Genomic DNA, 25,736 nt, shown 5'->3' on the forward strand with positions numbered 1-25,736 from the left:
TTCCTCTCTGGATCTTTTCAAAAAAAAAAAATATTCAGGGGCTCGGTCAGAAATTTCAGAAATTCATTCATCATTTTTTTTCCAGAGGTTATCCCAAGAATTTTTCTAGAATTCCATTTTTTTAATTACTTGAAGGATTTTTAGAGGAATTCCTCCAGCTATTTGTATTGCAATACTTTAAGATAATTTTAGAGGGATACAGGAGTCAGAAAATTCTCCAAGAAGCCATTCATTAATTCTTTCACAATTATTTCCGAGATATTTTTTTGGAATTCATCCACAGATTCGGGAATCCGATATTCAGTAGGCCATCCATGAATTCCTTTTAAGAATATCTCCTGCATCTGCAAAGGAGTTTCTTCAGAAATTCGTCCTGCAATTCTTTCTGGAATATCTCCTGATATTCCTATGCAGACACTGTGACCAGAGAAGACTCTATGAGAATTCTCTACGTTTCTTCCCGATATTTCTCCAGAAAATGCATCACGAATTCCTCCAGAAATTCCTTTTTTAATTCCTCCAGACATTTCTTTGAATTCATTACAGCTATTCGTCCAGGAAATCCTTCACGTGAGAGCCAGGATTTTTCATAGAATTCCATCATTCTCCTTAAATACTCCTAAAATAATTCTTCAAGAATTTCTCCAGAGATACCCTTCGAACATTCTTAATTACAAGGACACCTCGAGGGTTGATGGGTGGTTGGTGGTTTCAGGAAGAAAAAAATACATTACAAAGTATTTAAGAAATACCATATATGCCAAAGGATTTGGCCCGTGTATTGAATAATCTTTCAGGAATAATTCTGAATAGTTGTTGCATTTTTTGAGATTATAGGAATTTGCCGACACCCCAATTCATAAAATTCTCATATCTTCTCCAATTCCAGAATGCGCTTCGAGAAGTTCGAAATGCCGAAGCACGGCTACGACCAGGTGGACGGCCATGGAATGAGCACTGGTGGCGGTGGCGGCAGCGGCGACGGTTCCAAAGGATACGAAGGGGCGGACGATGGCGGTGCCGACTCGCCGATGTCGTTCGAGGAAATCGAACGGCCACCTCTGCGACACATCGACAAGTACGTCCGGGCCGAGTGTCCCTGCATTAAAACGACCCGCTTCACGATCGCCCTGATGACCTGCCTGGGGTTCATCATTTCGTTCGGAATGCGCTGCAACATGGGCATGGCCAAGCTCCAGTTCGAGAATGCGGTGAGTTGTTGGTTAATGAGGTGGAGATTGATTTCGGGGGAATGAGGAATGGTGTTGGACGTTTTTCCTTTGTCAGACGTGATTTCCGTCGGGGCACGTGCCGATGAACGGAATTAGCGAAAAAGGGTTCACCGGCCGGGGTTATCTGACTTAATGAATGATATCTTTTCACACGAATAGGCAGACTGATTGGATGTCACGCAAAACGCAGAATGGACATCAAACTGGTATTTGATCGTAATGATGTCACATGAAATTATATTTTAATATGGGATTTGATTGCTATTAGATCAAATGCTATTAGATTAGATTTTGTGAAACAAAAATAGCACAAGCTAGTTTGACATGGTTTAACAATTAAGTTAATATAAGTAGAAGATTCATTCATTCATATATTTTGTAACCTGATCGATTTTGTCTGATGTTCGAAGGCCCGATTTGACTGTTTTTGATCAATTTTATAATAGTGTGTACCTACAAGAAACCGAATAAAAATTAAAATTCCATTAAAATCTCGCACATTAAATATAGCCTCCCGAAATGTAATATTTCACATCTTCATCGTAACTCAAACAACAAGAGCACATCCATTTCCCGTCATAACACCGCTCCGGAAGCGACCGGAAGTATATCTCACTTCATCGAATCCACCCCTCGGCGAGGGCAGACGAGGAGATACGCATTTCGTTCCATTTAACACTTGGTTCGCTGCCGATACCGTTCCTTATGGCAGCTCGGGCTCAGGGATTCTCAGCCCTATTTCATTATGACATATATTGACGTAATTTCTGGAGATGTAGACGTTTTCTAACGTAATTCCACTTCGTTACATCGTTTTTCCACAATTCTTACGCTTACCATGCGATTGAGTTAGTAACAGTTACGAATTCTACCTAGGGGGCTGTTCATAAACCACGTAGACCAAAATTTGGCCAATTCCTCCACCACCTCGAAAGTATTTCCGTCTATCGTAACATTACTACCCAGACGAATCCGGTCGTTTTCGGTTCCGCCTACCAGCATGTACTATGTTTTTAAGGCATTCACCACCAGTCCGACCTTTGCTGCGTCGCGTTTCAGGCGGGTGTACAGCTCTGCCACCGTTCCAAATGTTCTGGCAATAATGTCCATGTCGTCCGCAAAGCACACAAATTGTCCGGATTTTGTGAAAATCGTTCTCCGGCAGTTGAGAGCGATGTTGAAGAGTAGGCATGAGAGTCCATCATCTTGTCGCAGTCCCCGACGAGATTCGAATGAACTGGATAGTTCACCCGAAAGCCTTACGCAGTTTTGCACACCGTCTGTGGCTAGGAAAACGCCAACCCTGAAGGTTGGCAGTAATGTCGGCAAGTCGGACCCCAACCTCGGACGTCTCGGAAAGCTGGGAAGGGTAGGCCTGAAAAGGCTGGCCCGTCCCAAATGGAAGGGAACAGGGGTTTGCGACCGTTGTTACGCCCCCAGCAACCACAGAGTAGGGTGAACCAAGGGGAGGACCCCCCTTGGGCAAAAGTCGAGCGGAAGAGGAAGGCAAAAAAATCCGCGGGTCAAGGTCAATAGGGGCGCCAAACCAAGAAAGCGTGAAAAAGCAGGTGCTAAGGGCGAGAACGGGCTGCAAAACGGTGAGTCGATAAGGAGAGCGTCCAACATAGCTCTGGTCCTCACAAGTTCCTACCTCATGCTTCCACGGGTCAAGCGATGACAAAGACCGCCAGCTAAGAGTTGTGTGCTTAGCTGGTAGTGCAGCCTGGGCACTGTTGTCCTTCTGACTTCAGCTAGATTGAGGAGGTACGATTCGTGCGTCTGTTCACCAAGGATGTGTGGCTCAAACAGCGTTTGTTCTGGCATCCAGTGGCTGAGTAAGAAACGCTGCACCACGCCCAGCTAGATCCAAGGTGGTAGCCCCATCAGTGTAGTCGTCCTAGTGTTGGTTGGGACGTTAAACAGAACTGGCACGATGGCCCTCCGGCGAGACAGGAGTGTTTGCGTAGGCCCAATAAGCCACCCGTAAAAATCCCCATTGCGAATAACATAGGAGAAAATACGACTCGATACAATCGGCAAAGACCCATACGACGAAATAAGGACTACAATTGGAAACTTGGAACATGGAATTGCAAGTCACTCGGTTTCGCAGGATGTGACAGGATAATCTACGATGAACTACATCCCCGCAACTTCGACATCGTGGCGTTGCAGGAACTTTGTTGGACTGGACAGGAAGTGTGGAAAAGCGGGCATCGAGCGGCTACCTTCTACCAAAGCTGTGGCACCACCAATGAACTGGGAACAGGATTTATAGTGTTGGGCAAGATGCGACAACGTGTGATCGGGTGGCAGAATAAGAATTACCTCCAGTCCAGGCTTCCTTTTCGAAAAACTGGTTCCATTGAGAGGCAGACGTACAGCAAATTACAGAGTTCCACAACATAATTCTATGTATTACAGCCAATCCTACTTCGTCAGAGGTATTGTTAACTGGAATAGTTTACCAATTTCTGTTAAAACAATCACTGCTAAATCAGTTAGTTAGTTAGAGAACAATCTTTCATTATGCACATTAGATATCTGTTTATCAATTTATAATCTAAACTGTAACAACAAAAAATATATATGTCTTACGTTACAAGGTATTCAATAAATAAATAAATAAATAAATAAATAAATACATAAATAAATAAATAAATAAATAAATAAATAAATAAATAAATAAACACGAGTGGAACGATTTCTACGAAGTCCGTTCAGCTGCTTGGTTTCGCTGATGATTGTCGTAACGAAGGATGATTTTCGATAATGCACATCCGATCGCTACAACATTGGTTACTAGAATGCCGTTGAGCTGTTTGCAGTCTTCCCTCCAACACACGAACGCTTTTCCCCTCAAGCGAATCGGCACAGTCTCGGAATTTCGACTCGGACACCACCACAACCAAAGTTTAAGCCACGATCCCGAACCATTCATTGTCTCGTTTCAAGCCTACGCAAACATTCGTTCAGTTTTGCTAGAGTGACTGGAAGGGAGAGTGGCGTCAATGTCAAAATTGGAACAGCGATCATCTGTCAAATCCATACAAATTCCCGTTCCAAACGAGCAGGAGACCTGTCAAAATTGGAACATGACGCCACTCTCCCTTCCAGTCACTCTAAGTTTTGCGTATTCGCCTTGACGGAGGCTCTCTGAGAGAATTGCGCTGTGCGTGAAAACATTTTTTTTAACATGGGAAAGGATAGGAAATGCATTTTCAAATGCTTCTAATTCTTTATAGATTTTTTTTAAGCAAAACGTTCTTAATGTTATCGAATGAGATTTTGATACGCTATATTATAGACATAAAATTGTGATTTAAAAACTTTTTGTCTAAAACCAGTTATAGTGTAGCTAATTGAAAGTATATTGCAAAACATTAACACTTTCTTCAATCTGAAGTCCCTAAAATATTTTAGAAGCATTTGAAAATGCAGCTCCTATCCTTTCCCATGTTAAAAAAATTTGTTTTCACGCACAGCGCAATTCTCTCAGAGAGCCTCCGTCAAGGCGAATTCGTCACGATTCCACGCTCATTCGTAAGGGGTGTCCAAAACAGCCCGCTATTTGCAATACACACATAAAGAAATCACAGCATTTTATTTATTATTCTAACTATATCACCACATTATTCCTCTTCTCTACTCTCCTAAAATATATTTTTATCATGTTTTGTAAACTTCAATGATGATTTTGTCTAACTCGATCAATCTTTATGTCTTATATGAATTTTAGATTTAATTACTTTTCTATCATTTTGATACGTCATTTTAATCGAAACTAAATATGTATCAAAAACACCATAGCCAATCCAAATCCGAAAAAAATCCAAATCTTAAACCAAATATAATCCAAATTCAATCCCAATTCGATCCAAATTCAATCCATCAACAAACCAAATCCAATTCTTGCTAAATCCAATAAAAATTCCATCGAAATACGATCTAAATTCAGCTCAAATCCTATCCATTTCGAATCAAATCCACATTCTATTTAAATCCAATCTGTATTCAATCCAAATGCAATCTATTCGAAATCCAATCTGAATTCAAATCCAGTCCAAACCAAATCCAAATCCAATTTCAATCCAGCATAGATTCGATCCAATCCAAGACCAATACTATTCAATACAATCCAAATCCAATCCAAATTCAAATCCAATCCACATCCAATCCAATGCAAATTCAATCAATATCCAATCCAAATTGATTCCGAACTCAATCTGCAATCCAAAGCTAATCCAAATCATATTTGAATTCAATCCAAATCCAAATACAGTTAAAAACCAACACTCATTCAATCTACGCTTAATTCTATCCAAATCCAATCCAGATCCTCTACAATAAAAATCCAATTCTGAATTCAAGCCAAATCCAATCCAAATTCAACTTAAATTTAATCCATATCCAATCCTAATCCAAGTCTTGCTCAATCCAATAAAAATTCAATCGAAATCCAATCAAAATCCAAACCAAATCCTATCCAATTCGATCCAAATCCATATCCTATCGTCCTATCCAAATCCAATCCGAATCCAATCTAATCGCAAGACAATCCTAATTCAAAACAAAGCCAAGTCCAGTCCAAATTAAATCCAAATCCATTCCAAATCCAATCTCAATCCAGCATAGCTTCGATCCAATCCAAATCTTATCTAAATGTAATCCACATCCAATCGAAAATCAACACTAAATAATACAATCCATATCCAATCTCTATCCAACTCAAATCTAATCCAAATTCAAAAACAATCCATATCCAATCCGAAACCAATCCAATGCAAATTCAGTTCAAATCCAATTAATATCCAATCCAAATCGAATCCGAACCCAATCTGCAATCCAAAGCTAATCTAAATCAATTTTAAATTCAATCCAAATCCAAATACTGTTGAAAACCAACACTTATTAAATATAGGCTAAATTTTATCCAAATCCAATGCAGATCCTCTACAATCTAAATCCAATTCAAGCCAAATCCAATCCAAATTTAACTTAAATACAATCCATATACAATTCAAATCCAATTATTGCTTAATCCAATAAAAATTCGATCGAAATCCAATCAAAATTCAACTCAAATCTTATCCAATTCGAATCCAATCCACATTCTTTTCAAATCCAATCCGTATTCAATCCAATTGCAATCTAATCGAAATCCAATCCGAATTCAATTTTAACGTCTTCAAAACCCAATCCATATGAAATCCAAAACATCTCCAAATCTAATCTAATTTATATCCATTACAAGTCCAACCTAAATGCACAACAAAACGAATCATCATCCAGTACAGATCTAACCTAGATCACATCCAAATCTAATCTAATTCCAGCACAAATCAAATTCAAACCAATTAAATCCAATTCCAATGCATATTAAATTCAAATTCACACCAGGACGCGTCCATTTTTTGTCTTTTTTCTTTCTGTAATACGTGTTCGATTTTTTTTCAATCTCCTCTTACCTTTTGTTCATCCTATGTTAATTTTCTTTTTACTTTTGTTTTCTCCATTTCTTGAACTTTCTCCCATGTTTTTTCTCTTTTTTTTCTCAAACACCCTTTTGCTTTCCTTTTTTTCTCATCTTATTTTTTTTTAGCAAAACCGTCTTTGTTAATTTCTTCCTTATTTTTTTCCACGCATCTTAACTCTCTTTCAATATTTTTTTTGCATGCCATCGTCTTCCATTTGCTTTTTTTTCAGCAAGTTCCGTCTTTGTTCAAATATTTTTTCCCAACGCATTTCTTCTTCTTCTTCTTGGCGTAACGTCCTCACTGGGACAAAGCCTGCTTCTCAGCTTAGTGTTCAATGAGCACTTCCACAGTTTTTAACTGAGAGCTTCCCCTGCCAATGACCATTTTGCATGTGTATATCGTGTGGCAGGCACGAAGATACTTTATGCCCAAGGAAGTCAAGGAAATTTCCTTTACGAAAAGATCCTGGACCGACCGGGAATCGAACCCGTCACCCTCAGCATGGTCATGCTGAATACCCGTGCGTTTACCGCCTCGGCTATATGGGCCAACGCATTTATTCTCTTCCAATATTTTTTTTCTTACTTTTCTCTTGCCTTTCGTTCATCTATTTTTTTTCCTTTCGTTTTCTCCGTGTATTTTTTTTTTGCTTTCTTCAAGGCATCTGAAACTTTCTCTCCTGTTACGGTCCTTTCTCACCATTTTTCCAAACACCATCTCGCATTTCGTTTCTTTTCTCCGCTTCTTTCGTTACCCCCCTTTTTTGTAACATTTCCATTCTGTAGTTCCGCTTATTCTTGCTCGCACCCAAACACATCCGACAGTCCTACCTCCAGACAATTTACGACCATCTGCCAATTCTTCTCATCTGCCCCCTGCACACTTTTCGCCACTCCGCACGGCTAAAACTTTCACTGCGAACACCGATAAAAGCTACGAATCACGCCTTTTCATACTTGCCCCTAAACCCCTTTCACTGAATTAACTAGTTAGGATAAAACCTCCTACCAGCTGCACCATTGTCGTCCAGTGCGGAACTGGAGACAAACAGCCATGGACCGAGTGGAATGGAGACGGCTACTATGTACAGCAGAGGCCACCCCGGCCTTAGCCTGATCGGTAAGTAAGTAAGCGCGAGAAAGGCGACGCGCTCGTCATCAAGATCAAACAGTTCAAGTACTCGGACGTCTTGAAGGCGATGCGAAGCGATGACAAGCTCGTGGATCAGTGAGCCGATGTGCGCAGTATCAGAGGTACTTGTACGCGTGAGATGATCCTAGAGCTCAAGCGCGACAAGAAACGCAAGGTCGCCGTCAACAAAAGTTTGACAGAAGAGGTCCTTGGCGAAGGGGTAGAGGTTAGGGCTCTTACTGTAGAGGCAATTCTGAAGGTGAAAACCCTAGACGAGGTCACCGAAGCGGAAGAGCTCGTCATGGTACCGCGGCAATAGTTCGACGTGCAGGTGGTCAGTGCAGCCGTTCGGCTACGGCAGGGGCCGGCAGGGACACAGGTAGACTTGGTTCAGCTACCTGTGGCGGACGTCAAAAAGTCCGTTGTAGTTGGGAGAATCAAGTAAGGTTGGAGCGTAGGTCATCTGAGCTTCTACGAGCCACCAGAGGTTTGTTTCCGGTGTCTGGAACCAGGGCATAAATCATAGGGCTGCAAAGGCCACAAGGCACAAGGCTACACGAGGCAACCCATTTGTGTGATTTGTGCCGGGAAATCCGTGAACAACAAGCACCCAACGGGTGGTCCAAGGTGCCCGGCCACCCAAAAAGCCACAGTGAATAAATCACAGTGCAGGTATCGCTGCTGAACCTGAACCACTGTGACGCAGCGCAGCATCTGCTTTCTCGGGAGATGGATTTTACCATCATAGTGGACCCATATCAAGTACTTGCCGGCAATGGCGATTGGGTTGCGTATGGTTCCAGAAAAATAGCGGCGATATGGATGACGGGTAAATACCCCGTCCAGGCGTTGGTATCTACTACCTATGAGGGCTTCGTGGTCACCAAAGTAAACGGGGTCTTCTTCTGTAGCTGTTATGCGCCTCCGCGGTGGCCGATCGAGCAGTTCACGCGTTGGACTGTATGATGACGGTGCTAACAGGGAGATGGCCGGTGGTAATAGCGGGTGACTTCAATGCCTAGGCCGTGGAATGAGGAAGCCGTTTTACAAACCAGCGGGATCAGATCCTGCCAGAGACACTGGCCACTTTGGTCAGAACGGTGCGGAGTCGATTATTGAAGTTACTTTTTGTAGTCCTGGCCTAAACAAGTAGTTCGTACTGGAAGGTAGACGATGGCTACAGTCACAGCAATCACCTGACGGTTTGTTACAGTATCGACTACAACAGCAGCAGGCAGCCGGTAGAGGAAGAGGCGCCCAGGTCAAGGCCAAGCCCTCGCTGGTGGAAGATATCATATTTCGACGAAGGGGTATTTAGGGAGGCGCTCCGCCGTGAGCGAAACCTACTTGGTTTAGACGGTGACGAGCTGATAGTGGTGCTCTCGCGTCCGCGTCCTGAAATCGCGGACGCGGACGCGAGAGCACAACTATCAGCTCGTCACTATAGAAATGGGAGACCGCCGGCTTACTGATGGACTCAAGCAATTGCGGACTTGCGCCGCGCCAAACTACGGGCTAGGCGGCGGATGCATCGAGCACAATCTGAGGAAGAGCGAAACGAACGGCGGGTGGTGTAGGCCGCTGCCAAAGTAACGCTGAACACTGAGTATGAATCCGTGGGATGATGCCTATGCCTACATGATCGTGATGACAAAGACGAGAGGTGTAATGGCTCGTACATGACCATCTCCAGAGATGTTGGAGGGGAGCGGCTTTTCCACGTCATGATCCTAGTCCTTGGCCTCCGTTTGTAGGACAACCAGAGGCTGGGGCTGGCGATGAGGAGATGGTCACCGATGTGGAAATTGCGGGGACATTAAAGTCCCTTAGTCTAGGTAAGGCCCCAGGTCCGAACAGAGGTCCGAACCTGGTCCTAAAAGTAGCTATTGTGCAGGTTCCCGAGATGTTCAGGTCTGCTATGCAGAAATGCCTTGACGATGGAGTTTTCCCAAAAGTTTGGGAGATGCAGAGTCTGGTTCTATTGCCAAAGGCGGGGAAACCACCCGCAGACCCGTCGGCATGTAGACCAATATGCATGATTGCCACGGCGGGGAAGGTGCTTGAAAAGATCATCCTCAATAGAATGTTGAGGTACACTGAGGGTGTAAATGTTCTCTCGACCAGCCAGTTCAGATTCCGGAAGGGAAAGTCGGCGGTAGACGCTATCATGTTGATTATAAAAACCGCTGAGATAGCGTTTCAGAGTAAGAGACGTGGCATTCGCTATTGTGACTCTGGATGTAAGGAACGCGTTTAATAGCACCAGTTGGCCAGCTGTTGCCAAAGCGCTCCTGCACCTGGGGATATCCAAGTACCTTTACAAGATTCTCATAGGATACTTCCAGAATCGAGTATTAGTTTACGACACAGAGGTGGGACGTAACATAACCTCAGGAGTCCCGCAAGGTTTCCTCCTGGGTCCGGTGTTACCAAATGTCATGAACGACGAGGTGTTGAGGTTAGAGTTCCCGGTTGGGGTGGAGATCGTCGGCTTTGCTGACGGCGACATAACGCTGGAGGTCTACGGTGAAACGATAGAAGAAGTGGAGTTCACTACTGCCCACTCGTTGTGGAGTACGTCTTGGAAGAGATCCAAGAAACTGGAGTTGGCTCACCATAAAACTGAGGTGGTGGTTGTGAACAACCGGAAGTCGGAGCAGCAAGCGGTAATCAGTGTGGGCGATTGCACTTTCACTTCGAAGCACTACGTGAAACACTGATAACCGACGATAAGCTTACCTTCGGTAGCCTCTTGGGTAGCCTCGTTGATTCCGCCTGCAAAAAAAGCCTCCACAGCTGTAGTAGCACTGTCCCGGATGATATCCAATAGCTCTGCGGTGTATGCTAGTCATGGCTTTCACTTTTTTAATTTTGGTAGAAGACGGCCTTAACCCTACACTAATTAAACCTTCCTGTTCAGGTGTCTGTTGAGCAGATTTTCCCTCCATTGTTTAAAAGAAAAAAAAAAACAGTGAGGCGATAGAAGTAGTGAAGCTGACTGCCCCCAAAAAGAGATGTTAATCTTTTTTAAATCAAATTCTTGTTTTTAAGCATATAAAAATTGAAATCCCAGTGAAAATTACACTAATTGAGTCAAGAATCGCCTTGCCTGGGACATGAATGCGTAAGCCGTTGAGAACTGCTGATCTATTCAGTTCATGCAAACGGAAGAGAAAAACTTCGTCGCCAGAATAGAACCGTGGCGGCCACCATGGCGCCTTCGAAATACTCGAGAACCTTCTAGTCACCCGACACGCTTTTCCGCACCAACAAGATGCCTGTTTGGGGAAAATTTGGCCGTCATCGTCGCGCCGCAATCGAAATCCAACCCAAGTCACTGTGCGAGTCCGGGAAAAGGAAATGGATCATCTTCACAGTCAGTGAGGCACCAGCCAGTCTCACAGCTATCGATAGGAGCTGGGTGTCGTCGCCGCCGTCGTCCGTCGGTATGAATAGAAAATTATCATCTTTTGTGTCGTCCGTATTACGACGGTGACGACCGAACGAACGGCATAAATGCTTCCATTATGTTCGACTTCATAAAATTTCATATTCCCCCCGCTACTGTGTTGGTTGCAACGCTTACGCGGATTTCCCTTTTGTGATGAGGAAGCTCCCTTTTCTATGACTAGCCATTTCTTTCTGTTGCGCCCATTACCGGCGTCGTTGTCGTCCCTGGGCTTTTGATCGGGGATTTCCCCATTATTATGCGACGGTGTCTCCCATTCCCCCCATCCATATCGGTTGGTGTGTGTTGTATAGCTCATTATCGTCATCGGTTTCATGCGACAGAATATTCATTAGTCTTTTTTGCGATCGACAGCAAAAATCATGCGATGGGGCATTATGATTAAAATTATTGTGCGATACCAGCTTTTAAGGGGAAGCTTGAATATGAGTTCATGTAAACGCAGATGATTGCTCAGTTTGCTTGAAAACTGTGATGGTTGAAAGCTGTTAGAGGAAAATTTATAATTTTCATAAATTAGACTCAGTTCACAAATGCTGCAAAGTTGATGTTAAAAGTTCCTATTGATGAAACAACGACCATCTTTGATAATTTATTAGCGATTGCTGGCGCGTTTTCGGTCCTCGGGTTACTTATACTACATCAGCTTTAATAAAAAACAACGTTTAGAGCTTGCATTCACTTGTCTCCAGGGCAAATTACAATTTACATACAAAGTTTCAGTAGTTAAGTAATTCGTTACACAAAAAATACTCACATCAAAAGTTGTCTTAGGTAAACTCAGAGAACGGCTCAAAACTTTACACTGTCATTTAACAAATTTCGGACATAATGACATGATCTATTTTTACAATAAATAATACTTTGGACGGAGCACAAACTTACACAGCTTTCAGCTAAGCACATCTAAACAGGTTTGAATTAAAATGTCTTATATGGGACGACGTCAAACGGTATTAACAGTTCCATGGGCTTAAACTATGTGTGCCTTTCGGATTAAAAGTTCGTGCATTATTTTTTTGTTAACTTATGAAAAGTTTTACCCATATTTCACTTTTCTTGTGCTAGCTAGGACCACAATGTCATTGGTAATTTGGCGATCACAAATTTATTCAATTCGGAAACAAAGATATTACGGCATTGATTGATTCCGTTCATTTAGTTTTCATTCACGCTAATTTTTGACGAAGTAAAAAACAAAGCAAATAACGCGTCAATCCTATTTTTGAGTAGCATGAACATTAAAGCAGCCTGCCGATTATGGTTTCATTTATTTAGTCAACAATTTGCCGCCATAATACTCGATTTGCAGCTGCAGCTCTCCAACCTCGGTTACGCCCAACACTTGCCAGATCATGCTCCTCCTGGTCCGCCCATCGTGCTCTCTGCGCTCCACGCCTTCTTGTACCAACCGAATAATTAGCAAACACCAACTTTGCAGGGTTGTTGTCCGGCATTCTTGCAACATGCCCTGCCCATCGTATGCTTCCAGCTTTGGCCACTTTCTGGATGCTGGGTTCGCCGTAAAGTGCAGCGAGCTCGTTGTTCATCCTTCTCCGCCACACACCGTTCTCCTGCACGCCGCCGAAAATCGTCCTTAGCACCCGTCGCTCGAAAACTCCGAGTGCTTGCAGGTCCTCCTCGAGCATCGTCCATGTCTCGTGCCCGTAGAGAACCACCGGTCATATTAACGTCTTGTACATGGTACATTTGGTGCGGGGGTGAATCTTTTTTGACCGCAGATTCTTCTTGAGCCCATGGTAGGCACGACTTCCACTGATGATGTGCCTTCGTATTTCACGGCTCACGTTATTGTCAGCCGTTAGCAAGGAACCGAGGTAGACGAATTCTTCTACCACCTCGAAAGTATCCCCGTCTATCGTAACATTGCTGCCAAGGCTTGTCCTGTCTCGCTCAGTCCCACCTTCCAGCATGTACTTAGTCTTAACCGCATTCACCACCAGTCCGACCTTTGCTGCTTCACGTTTCAGGCGGGTGTACTGTTCTGCCACCGCTCCAAATGTTCTAGCAATAATATCCATGTCATCCGCAAAACAGACAAATTGGCTGGATTTCGTGAAGATCGTACCCCGGCTGTTGAGCCCGGCTCATCGCATAACACCTTCCAGCGCGATGTTGAATAGTAGGCAGGAAAGTCCATCACCTTGTCGTAGTCCCCGTCGAGATTCAAATGAACTGGATAGTTCACCCGAAATCCTTACGCTGTTCTGCACACCGTCCATCGTTGCTCTTATCAGTCTAGTCAGCTTCCCGGGAAAGCTGTTCTCGTCCATAATTTTCCATAGCTCTGTGCGGTCGATACTGTCGTATGCCGCTTTGAAGTCGATGAACAGGTGATGCGTTGGGACCTGGTATTCACGGCATTTCTGAAGGATTTGCCGTACGGTGAAGATCTGGTCCGTTGTCGACCGGCCGTCGATGAAATCAGCTTGGTAACTTCCCACGAACTCATTTACTTTAGGTGAAAGACGACGGAAGATGATCTGGGATAGCACTTTGTAGGCGGAATTCAAAATGGTGATCGCTCGAAAGTTCTCACACATTAACTTGTCGCCTTTCTTGTGGATGGGACAGATTATCCCTTCCTTCCACTCCTCCGGTAGCTGTTCGGTTTCCCAGATCTTGAATACTAACTGGTGCAGACAGGTGGCCAACTTTCCCGGGCCCATTTTGATGAGTTCCGCTGCGATATCGCCCTTACCAGCCGCTTTGTTGTTTTTGAGCTGGTGGATGGCATTCTTAACTTCCCTCAGCGTGGGAGCTGGTTCGTTCCCGTCCTCTGCTGCACCAACATAGTCATTGCCTCCGCTGCCTTGGTCCTCCGTGCCTACATTCTCTTCGCCATTCAGGTGCTCGTCGAAGTGCTGCTTCCACCTTTCGATTATCTCACGTTTGTCCGTCAGGAGGCTCCCGTCCTTATCCCTGCAGATTTCGGCTTGCGGTACGTAGCCTTTGCGGGATGCGTTGAGCTTCTGGTAGAACTTGCGTGTTTCCTGTGAACGGCACAGCAGTTCCATTTCCTCGCACTCCGCTTCTTCCAGGCGGCGCTTTTTCTCCCGGAAGAGACGGGTCTGCTGCTTCCGCTTCTGTCTGTATCGCTCCACATTCTGTCGGGTTCCATGCTGCAGCATTACCGCCCGCGCTGCATCCTTCTCCTCCAGAACCGCTCTGCACTCCTCGTCGAACCAATCGTTTCGTCGACTCCGTTCTACGTACCCGATAGTGCTCTCGGCTGCGTTGTTGATGGCTGCTTTCACTGTACTCCAGCAGTCCTCTAGAGGGGCCACATCGAGCACACCCCCGTCCGACAACGCTGCCTCGAGGTTCTGCGCGTATGCGGTGGCGACATCCGGTTGCTTCAGTCGCTCTAGATCGTACCGGGGCGGCCGCCGGTAATGTACGTTGTTAATAACGGAGAGTTTTGGGCGCAGTTTAACCATCACCAGGTAGTGATCGGAGTCGATATTAGCGCCACGATAGGTCCTGACGTCGATAATGTCAGAGAAGTGCCGTCCATCAATCAGAACGTGGTCGATTTGCGATTCCGTTTGTTTTGGTGATCTCCAGGTGTAACGATACGGGAGGCTGTGCTGGAAGAAGGTGCTACGAATGGCCATGTTCTTGGAGGCGGCGAAATCGATGAGGCGTAGGCCATTTTCGTTCGTCAGCTGGTGGGCGCTGAACTTTCCAATCGTCGGTCTGAATTCCTCCTCCTGGCCTACCTGAGCGTTTAGATCCCCTATGATGATCTTGACGTCGTGGTTTGGGCAGCGGTCGTACTCGCGTTCGAGCTGCGTGTAAAATGCATCTTTGTTAGTAAAGTATCGTAACAAAAATGAATGTAACATGCTGCCACATTAAAATGCTTTCTTTTCATCAAGTTTTTTATGGGTGTACTTGAAATCACGTTCTTAAAAAATGTTTCCCTCACTACACTGCAGGGCAGCATGGGAACTGTGCAGGGCAAACAGCGGAAAAAATATCCAATAGTAAAACCCGTAAAAAATCCATTTTGACCAAACAGGATGAGCTAAACATCATGAATCATCAATATTAAGGTAAATGAAAGTTATTTTGTTTTTATGAATGCATAATTCATGTGGCTTCATAAAAACATAATCCAGTGAGCGGTGAATGGAGCGGTAATAGGAGCCAAGAGACAACACATTTTAGTTTTCATTTTTTCGGTTGTAAACAAATTTTTTGATCGGTTTTATATTTTTTCTATAATAGCTACAAAATTATTGAGTTGTTAACGAAAATAATATGCAATTTTCACCGACGTTGATTTTTAATGTCCTAAACTTTACAAAAATGCCGTTAAATGAGCGGTGGCTACCTCACGGTATGAAAAACATGTAAAAAGATAAATAATTTTTGCTTTCATTCATACAACTATATTGAAGAAACTTTCAAGCAACTTTTTGACAGCATTTGTTCAACCAAATATTAACATTGAAATGATTGCCATACTTTGATTGTACTGTGTTGGAATAATTGTCGTATTTAGAAAGCTTGTTGTTATGAACCCAGCTTTTATTTCGCTAAAATTGGTTGTAAGACCTTTATGAGATTATTATACAAAAAGAAATCATACAACTTGGTTTAATTAACGTTTGAAGAAAAGTTTCTGATATATTTGTAAATAGTAAAAGGTTTGAATGTTGAATAATAGCTGTATAACGATGGCACGATCATTGAATCACTGAACACATAGCATGCACAATGCTGATAGAACGGCTGTTGTTGAACAAGTTCTCCAATTCTGGGCTAAAAATCGTTTAATAACAGTTTTATCTCAACTGAACAAAACGCTGCTTTGAGAAACATTTTTTAAACAAACTATTGTTTTTTGGGTCTGGTGCTGTGTTGAAGTGGGATTCCAATACGTTTGTCCTTAAGTCATTTTCGAGCTTCTTCATCTTCCAGGTTTCAATTGTTCTTCCTCATCACAGTCGATGATGATGAGTAAAGGAATTGCTCTCGCTTTTCATACTTATTTCATACGAGATGCATGGATTTGCGGTGTTAAGGGAACGATGAAGCATGAATCGATGATAATTAAATAACCTTATATCTACAACTAAAGCGCCGTGTCATTAACTGGCTCGGTAGCTTAGCTGGAAAAGCACTTGTCTAGCGTATCTGGTTCGTGAGTTCAAATCTCAACTGAGCTGTGGATTTTTTCAGTTATTCCACTAATGATCTATCCATCTGTAGTATGTACGTTGAGTTGATTGAAAAATCATTAATTGACCACACAGATGGGTATCAATTAAATTATATTTTTTTCTGGACAGATGTGTTAGAATCAAAGTTGAATTGCTTCTAATTTTCTAAAGCAAACTTTAGACAAATCTTAACAGCAAAAAAAGTTTAACTACGTTTTTTTTGTAATTTTTAGTTTTTAGTTCTTTTTAAGTGTAAATTCAGGATTGTTATGAGAAATCTTACGCGCCATGTAAATATATTTGGGTTTCCATACAAAATAAATAACGGGGAGGGGGGTAGAATGTCAAAAAACCGTGGAAATTTCCTTACGTAATCAATGGACAGCCCATAAGGACTTACCTTACCGGTCAGGCTAAGGCCGGGGTGGCCTCTGCTGTACATAGTAGCCGCCTCCATTCCACTCGGTCCATGGATGTTTGTCTCCAGTTCCGCACTCTGCGTATGGTCCGCAGATCGTCCTCCACTTGGTCGACCCACCTAGCTCGCTGCGCTCCACGTCTTCTTGTACCGATCGGATGACTCTCGAGAACCATTTTGGTCGGGTTGCTATCCGACATCCTAATGACGTGACCCGCCCACCGTAGCCTCCCGATTTTCGTGGTATGGACGATGGTTGGTTCTCTCAGCAGCTGATGCAGCTCGTGATTCATTCGCCTTCTCCAAGTCCCGTCTTCCATCTGCACTCCGCCGTAGATGGTACGCAACACCTTCCGTTCGAAAAATCCAAGGGCGCGTTGGTCCTCTGCACGTAGGGTCCATGTTTCGTGCCCATAGAGGACGACCGGTCTAATCAACGTTTTGTAGATGGTTAACTTCGTGTTACGGCGAACTTTATTCGATCGTAGAGTTCTGCGGAGTCCAAAGTAGGCACGATTTCCTGCCACAATGCGCCTCTGAATTTCTCTGCTGGTGTCGTTGTCGTCGGTCACCAGTGAGCCCAAGTACACGAATTCTTCAACCGCCTCGATTTCATCGGGGTGGCGGGCGCGGTGATTCCTCCCTGGAGCCCTTTGCCATCATGTACTTTGTCTTCGACACATTAATGACTAATCCGATTCGCCTGGCTTCACTCTTTAGTCGGATGTACGTTTCCGCCATCGTCTCAAATTTACGAGCAATAATATCAATATCATCGGCGAAACCAAGCAGCTGAACGGACTTCGTGAAAATCGTCCCACTCGTGTTTATCCCCGCTCTTCTTATTACACCCTCCAAAGCAATGTTGAACAGCAAGCACGAAAGACTATCACCTTGCCGTAACCCTCTGCGAGATTCGAAGGGACTCGAGAGTGTCCCTGATACTCGAACTACGCACATCACTCGATCCATCGTCGCCTTGATCAACCGTATCAGTTTATCCGGGAATCCGTATTCGTGCATAATCTGCCATAGCTGTTCTCGATCGATTGTATCATACGCCGATTTGAAATCGATGAACAAGTGATGTGTGGGCACGTTGTATTCGCGGCATTTCTGCAACACCTGGCGGATGGCGAACATCTGGTCCGTTGTAGCGCGTTCACCCATGAATCCAGCCTGATATTGCCCCACGAACTCTCTTGCAATCGGTGATAGACGGCGGCATAAAATTTGAGAGAGTATCTTGTAGGAAGCGCTCAGTAGTGTGATCGCGCGGTAGTTCTCGCAATCCAACTTGTCGCCCTTTTTGTAGATGGGACACACGATACCTTCCATCCATTCCTCCGGTAATACTTCCTCCTCCCAAATCTTGGTAATGACCCAGTGTAGTGTTCTCACCAGTGCTTCTCCACCGTATTTTAGAAGCTCGCTTGGTAGTTGATCTGCTCCAGCGGCTTTGTTGTTTTTCAACCGGCCAACCTCCTCCTCAATCTCTTGAAGGTCAGGGGCCGGAAGTCTTTCGTCCTGTGCACATACTCCTAGATCTGTTACCACGCCACCTTCAGTACTTGTAACGTCGCCATTGAGGTGCTCATCGTAATGCTGCCGCCACCTCTCGACCACCTCACGCTCGCTCGTGAGAATATTCCCGTGATTATCTCGGCACATGTCGGCTTGTGGCACAAAGCCTCTGCGCGAGCGGTTCAGCTTCTCGTAGAACTTTCGTGTGTCCTTAAGCGCGGTACAGCTCTTCCATCGCTTCGCGATCTCGTTCTTCCTGCTGGCGCTTCTTCATCCGGAAGACTGAGTTCTGCCTGTTCCGCGCCTGTTTGTAACGTGCCTCATTCGCTCTCGTACGGTGTTGCAGCATTCTCGCCCATGCTGCATTCTTCTCGTTTTTCAACTGTTCACATTCGCCGTCGTACCAGTCGTTTCTGTGATTCGGAGTCGCGAAGCCTAGTGCTGTAGCCGAGGTACTACCTATGGCGGATCGGATGTCCCTCCAGCCATCTTCAAGTGTAGCTGCGCCAAGCTGCGCTTCCGTTGGTAGGGCCACTGTTAACTGCTGCGCGTAGTCTTGAGCCGCTTCTACGTTACGAAGTAGCTCGATGTTGAGCCGCGGCGTTCGACTTCGACGCGTGGTGATAACTGTCAAAAGTTTTGAGCGCATGCATACAGCGACTAAGTAGTGATCCGAATCTATATTCGCACTGCGGTATGTGCGGACATTAGTTATATCCGAGAAGAATTTACCGTCGATTAGAACGTGGTCGATTTGGTTTTCTGTTTGATGGTCGGGTGATCTCCAGGTGGTTTTGTGGATATCTTTGCGGGGAAAGAAGGTGCTTCGGACTACCATACCACGGGAGGCTGCAAAGTTTACGCATCGCTGGCCGTTATCATTCGATACGGCGTGCAGGCTGTTTCGCCCGATTACCGGTCTGTACATTTCCTTCCTTCCTACCTGCGCGTTCATGTCGCCGACAACGATTTTCACGTCACGCGGCGAGCAACCATCGTATGTTTGCTCTAACTGCGCGTAGAACGCTTCTTTCTCGTCATCGGGTCTCCCTTCGTGTGGGCAGTGGACGTTGATGATGTTGTAGTTGAAGAAACGGCCCTTAACTCTCAACATGCACATCCTTGCGTTGATCGGCTGCCACCCGATCACACGTTGTCGCATCTTGCCCAACACTATAAATCCTGTACCCAGTTCATTGGTGGTGCCACAGCTTTGGTAGAAGGTAGCCGCTCGATGCCCGCTTTTCCACACTTTCTGTCCAGTCCAACAAAGTTCCTGCAACGCCACGATGTCGAAGTTGCGGGGATGTAGTTCGTCGTAGATTATCCTGTCACATCCTGCGCAACCTAGTGACTTGCAATTCCATGTTCCAAGTTTCCAATCGTAGTCCTTATTTCGTCGCGTGGGTCTTTGCCGATTGTATCGAGTCGTATTTTCTCCTATGTTATTCGCAATGGGGATTTTTACGGGTGGCTTATTGGGCCTACGCCAACACTCCTGTCTCGCCGGAGGGCCATCGTGCCAGTTCTGTTTAACGTCCCAACCAACACTGGGACGACCACGCTGATGGGGCTACCACCTTGGATCTAGCTGGGCGTGGTGCAGCGTTTCTTACTCAGCCGATGGATGCCAGAACAGACGCTGTTTGAGTCGCACCTCCTTGGTGAACAGACGCTCGGATCGTACCTCCTCAATCTAGCTGAAGTCAGAAGGACAACAGTGCCCAGACTGCACTACCAGCTAAGCACACAACTCTTAGCTGGCGGTCTTTGTCATCGCTTGACCCGTGGAAGCATGAGGTAGGAACTTGTGAGGACCAGAGCTATATTGGACGCTCTCCTTATCGACTCACCGTTTTGCAGCCCAGCCCATAAGGAACCTCTCATGAAATGTTCCGAAAGTGCCATGTTGATATTTTTAAGATGTTCTTGCTAGAGTCCCTTCAAGATGTTCTTGTGCAAGTTAGTTTGTTAGTTTTAAGTGCATTTTCTAAATAGTTTCTCAGTTAATCCCTCCAGTTATTCACCCAGGAGCGCCTGAAATGCTCTCCAACACTTCTGCCTTGTGCAGCATAGTTGTCCCATGTTTCAAACCAGGATTGAAGTATGAAAAAAACATTTCATGTACATTTAATTTACTTTGACTTTTTAAAGAAAAACTCTGGTGGGACTGTAATTCCGATAAATCTAGAAATTGTCGTTATGCTCATGTTGAACTTCACAGATGATATCGGGATTCTCGGAGAATGTTTAGGATAGTCTCAGAGATTCTCGAATAGCTTTTTAATGCGTATAAACTGACAATGGGATAGCATTTGAAAAAAAAAAATGAACATAGGACAGCTTATGATGACAAAACAACATGGTACAAATTGAGCTGATGCTTCTGAACAAAAGTATACTAACCGAGAGTGGCTTCTGAAAGTATGTATATGCAAAAATAGACTATTTGCTGATAAAAAGTCAAAATCGTCAAAAAGTAACATGGACAAGAGACAACTATGTGGCATCTCTCGCACATCATACGCAGACCGTTGCAGATTATTGGGACTAGATACGCTCGACTACCGCCGTAAAATACAACAAGCTGCCGTCGTTGCAAAGCTTTTGAACGGAGAGGTCGACAGCTGTAGGCTTCTGGAGCTTTTGAATATTCGGGTCGCTCCTAGGATGTTACGCGATAGTTATCTGCTACAACCCAGATTCCACCGAACTGCTTTTGGCTTTCACGAACCGATCGCTGCGATGATCCGTACTTTCTCATCCGTCGAACAACTGCACGAGTTTGGTGAATCATCTAACCGGTTTATATCGCGAATAAGGAGTAGGAATGTGTTAGTCTAAGTTTTATTTCATGTAGACAATAGTCCGATGAAAATATATAAATAAATAATAATAAAATATTAAAATCATATGACTACAACGTGCTACAATGCCTACAAGGATTTTGATAATACTACACATAACAACACACAGAGCTGAAAATGCTATTCAATGCTTGCTTACTCAAAGTAAACATTAAGAAGCACTTTCAGCTTCATACGTAATATGGATGACGAGATCAGTGCTCCTAAAATTGCGAGTCAAAAATGCATTTTCGACAGATTCCCATTTCACCTTAATATACCTCGTTGACATTGTACCCTATAGAAGCAACTTAAAGTATTTGCAAAATAAACTAATTTGAATACCACTTTAACCATTCAATCTAGAGGAGTCTTATGTGGTGTTTTTGTTCAGCCTTTGTAGTGGTTATTTGGCCAACGACTTTTTTCATTAATTTGCTATGGGATTAAATTACTTCATTCTGACGTTTCAATCGCATAAATGTCTGGCCAGTTTAAGAGCTGTAAGATGAATTTGCAAAAAAAAAACACGATTTAGGTGTTTTCCACGTGGTCATATTAGCCATATTGCCCCGAATGCTCCTACGTATGATTCATAAACCAACTGAGTGACTTTCTCTTATTTTTTTCAGACCGTCAAATACAACTGGACTGTCGCCATGGAAAGTGCGGTCGACTCGTCCTTCTTCTGGGGCTACCTGGTGACCCAGGTGCCGGGTGGTTTCCTAGCTTCCATGTTCCCCGCGAATCGAATCTTCGGAACAGCAATCGCTTGCTCGTCGTTTCTCAATCTGCTCGTTCCTGGTGCAATGGCCCTGCATCCGGTGGTGCTGATCATGGTTCGAGTACTGCAGGGTCTGGTTGAGGTAAGTTAGAAAACGGTTACAATCTTGTTCAGAAATGCATTGTACACTCTTTTCCTGACACAGGGTGTAACGTACCCGGCATGTCACGGTATCTGGCGTTTCTGGGCTCCTCCGCTGGAACGGTCCCGGCTGGCGACGATGGCTTTCAGCGGTTCGTACGCGGGTGTCGTGATAGGTATGCCAATGTCCGGAATCCTTACCGGCTGGATCAGTTGGCACGCGCCGTTCTTCTTCTACGGCCTGTGCGGAATCACCTGGTATTGCTTCTGGTTGTGGCTGTCGTTCGAGAAACCGCGGCAGCATCCGACCATCTCGCTCAAAGAGCTGAAATACATCGAAAAATCCCTGGGTGATTCGGTGTCGCTGCCGATGCCGAAGATTTCCACGACGCCGTGGCGAGCGATGGCCACGTCCATGCCGGTGTACGCCATCATTGTGGCCAACTTTTGCCGCTCGTGGAACTTTTATCTACTCGTACTGTATCAAAGTGCATATCTTAAGCATTCGTTTGATTTCAAAATCGAAGAGGTAAGCTGGGTGTCTGTACCGCATCTTATCATTTACTGTTATTATCGGGGAAATATAGTAGTTCATCGTAAAACTTGTCTTCTGCAGACTGGTATTTTAGGAGCACTGCCACATCTACTGATGACAATTATTGTACCATTCGGAGGAATGCTAGCGGATTACCTGCGAAAGTCCGGACTGATGACGACAACCAACGTGCGGAAGCTGTTCAACTGCGGCGGCTTCGGCCTGGAAGGATTCTTCTTCCTGGTGGTGGCCCACTCAACTAGTGCTGTGAGTTGCAGTATAAGAATCCGAAGTATTTAAAATATAATAATGGGAGTTCTTTTCCGACAGATGGGTGCAGTGACGGCCCTTACCCTGGGTGTAGCCTTCAGTGGGTTCGCCATCTCCGGCTACAACGTGAACCATCTGGACATCGCACCTCGTTATGCCAGTATCCTGATGGGAATGTCCAACGGTATCGGTACCATCGCCGGACTGATATGTCCCATTGCAATCGATCACCTAACGAGAGGACAGGTAAGTGAGGATGGGAAAAACTTTTCCGTTGCGTGGAATTAACTCAATTCAGCTCAAGTCAGTTGAAACTCATAAACGTCAAATTACATTGCTTGGAAACGCATTTCCCCCCTTGTGAAAGATTCCGACGACGAGCAAAACTCCGCCTTTTGTTATCCTGTTTCCAGCCATCGAGCTCCTTTATTCGCCCCGTCCCGATGCATCCCATTTCAGATAAATTAAATTTGTTATGATGTTTTACGCTTGATGATTTTCAACAATAAATCACGAGAGCTTGAAAATGCGAACAACACAATCGAGTGAGAGTGGTATAGCTCGGCTTCCACCCCCCATAAACGACTCATAAATGGAAAATCGCAGACTTTGTAGTAAGAGTGGTGGGTGATGGTAGTCTACCGCCTCCGCTGCCGGTTTTCACGGAATTTGTGCGACACTAACGAAAAACAGCCGGCGGAGGTTTCGGAGATGTGCGATATGGAAACCCTACACTTTCCGTCAGTCGCTATTAAGGTACACCGGGGCAAGTTGAAACACGAAGTTTTGAAACAGATTTCAATACAATTTGGTAATTTATCCTTAGTTAAAAGATTGTTTGAATCAAAAACTATGCGTTATGGCGATCAAACTGTTTATCATCATTAGAAAACATTATGTTAATCTGCTGTTTCATCTTGCCCCACCCGTTTCACCTTGCCCCGGTGTACCTTACATTGATGGTTCCTGGCGCGTTGCGTGGAAGGACGTGCATTATTTCCTCAGAAACTAGAATTGAACTTTTTGTCTTTCTCGCACACTGTGCACTAGTTTAGTGTGTTTTTGGAGGCAACGTCGAAATGCCGCTTTTTCATTTGGTTCGACCGCGAGCGCGTCGTCGTCGTCGTCGTCTATTTCACAGTGCTCATCTTCGTACGAGGTAGTTTAGTGTGTTTTTGGAGGCAACGTCGAAAAGCCGCTTTTTCATTTGGTTCGGCCGCGAGCGCGTCGTCGTCGTCGTTTATTTCACAGTGCTCGTCTTCGTACAGGGCAGTTTAGTGTGTTTTTGGAGGCAACGTCGAAAAGCCGCTTTTTCATTTGGTTCGGCCGCGAGCGCGTCGTCGTCGTCGTCGTCTATTTCACAGTGCTCATCTTCGTACAGGGCAGTTTAGTGTGTTTTTGGAGGCAACGTCGAAATGCCGCTTTGAGTTTTTGGAGGCAAAGTGTACAGGCCACGTTTTCATTCGGATCGTCCGTCGTCGTCGTCTATTTGACTGTGCTCATCTGCGTGATTTTGGAGGCAAAGTGAAGAGGCCATTTTTTTCATTTGGGGCTGCCGCGTCGTCGTCGTCGCAGATTTGGCTGTGCTCATCTTCGTACGGGGCGGTTCAATGTGATTTTTGAGGCAAAGTGAAAAAGCCGCTTTTTTTTATTCGGACCGGCTGCGTCGTCGTCGTCGTCATTTTGAATGTCCACATCGTCGTACCCGTGTGTAGTTGTAGCGGTTCAGTGTGATTTCGGAGAAGAGGCCAATTAGTGGAAGATGCTGTAGCACATACGCACTGGACACTTCGAAGGATGTTAATTGGTGAGCTCTTTCCATTTTATCATAACAATAATAATAATAATAATTAATGCTAAAGGATTTATACAATTCTGCTCTGGTTTTTGTGTATTTATCTAACAAATATTGAAAAGTTCGTCACGTCATGTGTCGGCGCTAGTTCCAAATGCACATTTAGTTGATAATAAATAATTTCCTTTTATTTTTTGCATGAACACAACAATTTGAATGGTTCGTCATCTTCGGTGTCGACATTTGTAATATTTTAGTCAAAATGAATAAATGTTTTGACTCAAATAAAGGTTGCATGAATTTCTGGAAAAAGAGAGGGTCGGTAAAAGATAGACGGCGAACCATGCGGTAAGATCTTTCTGATTTATTTATCACGTGTTATTTTGTTAATACTTGTGAATTGATCGCGTTCAGCATTGTCTCGCGCGGAAACGCAAACTACAGATGCGTCGGTGTTTAGCATTGTGTTCTCCTTAGTTGCGAATGAATAACTTATGTAGGGTGAGTTTTGAGGCACAAAAGATCGCGTTCGTCGTCCAAGGTTTAGAAGGGTATTTCTTCGCGAGCGCATTATTAATCGCGAATCAAAACATTACACGCGTTTACCACGACAAAATCCTCAACACATCTCCATTTCCCCTGTTCAAACTCCTAGTGATTTCTCGTAGTAACGCAGAGAATTCCTCGGTTATTGGCCTAAGCGAGAATCACGTCATCACTTCCTTCCCTATCCTCAATTGACCTGCATTCGGACGCGGCCGGCGCTGGTATTGCTTATTGAAAAGTATTGGGATTCCAGCATTTACACAATGAAGAGAAAGCTAATCCCAAGCATCATCTGTTGGTTCTTTGTGTAAATGCAGTTGTCCTTGCAATAACAGAGGAGCAACCGCGGGCGGTCAATCATGCTCATGCTCATGCTCTGCTCACTGTGCACTAGAAAAGCTGTATGTTCGGTCTTCGCTCCAATAATGGATTATTG

General features: G+C 44.5%; 1 protein-coding gene across 1 annotated transcript in view; it reads left to right on the top strand.

The window, feature by feature from the left end:
- LOC109401721 (vesicular glutamate transporter 1) overlaps positions 1-25,736 on the top strand; it is a 222,338-nt gene that overhangs the window by 181,448 nt on the left and 15,154 nt on the right. Inside the window, exons 3-7 of the mRNA XM_019674313.3 lie at positions 890-1,211; positions 21,922-22,155; positions 22,219-22,683; positions 22,771-22,956; positions 23,020-23,205. Coding sequence (XP_019529858.3) covers positions 890-1,211; positions 21,922-22,155; positions 22,219-22,683; positions 22,771-22,956; positions 23,020-23,205 — 1,393 coding nt within the window. The remainder of the gene's footprint in view (positions 1-889; positions 1,212-21,921; positions 22,156-22,218; positions 22,684-22,770; positions 22,957-23,019; positions 23,206-25,736) is intronic.

Source organism: Aedes albopictus, chromosome 2 (assembly GCF_035046485.1).
Source record: "Aedes albopictus strain Foshan chromosome 2, AalbF5, whole genome shotgun sequence".
NCBI classification, from domain to species: Eukaryota; Metazoa; Arthropoda; class Insecta; order Diptera; family Culicidae; genus Aedes; species Aedes albopictus.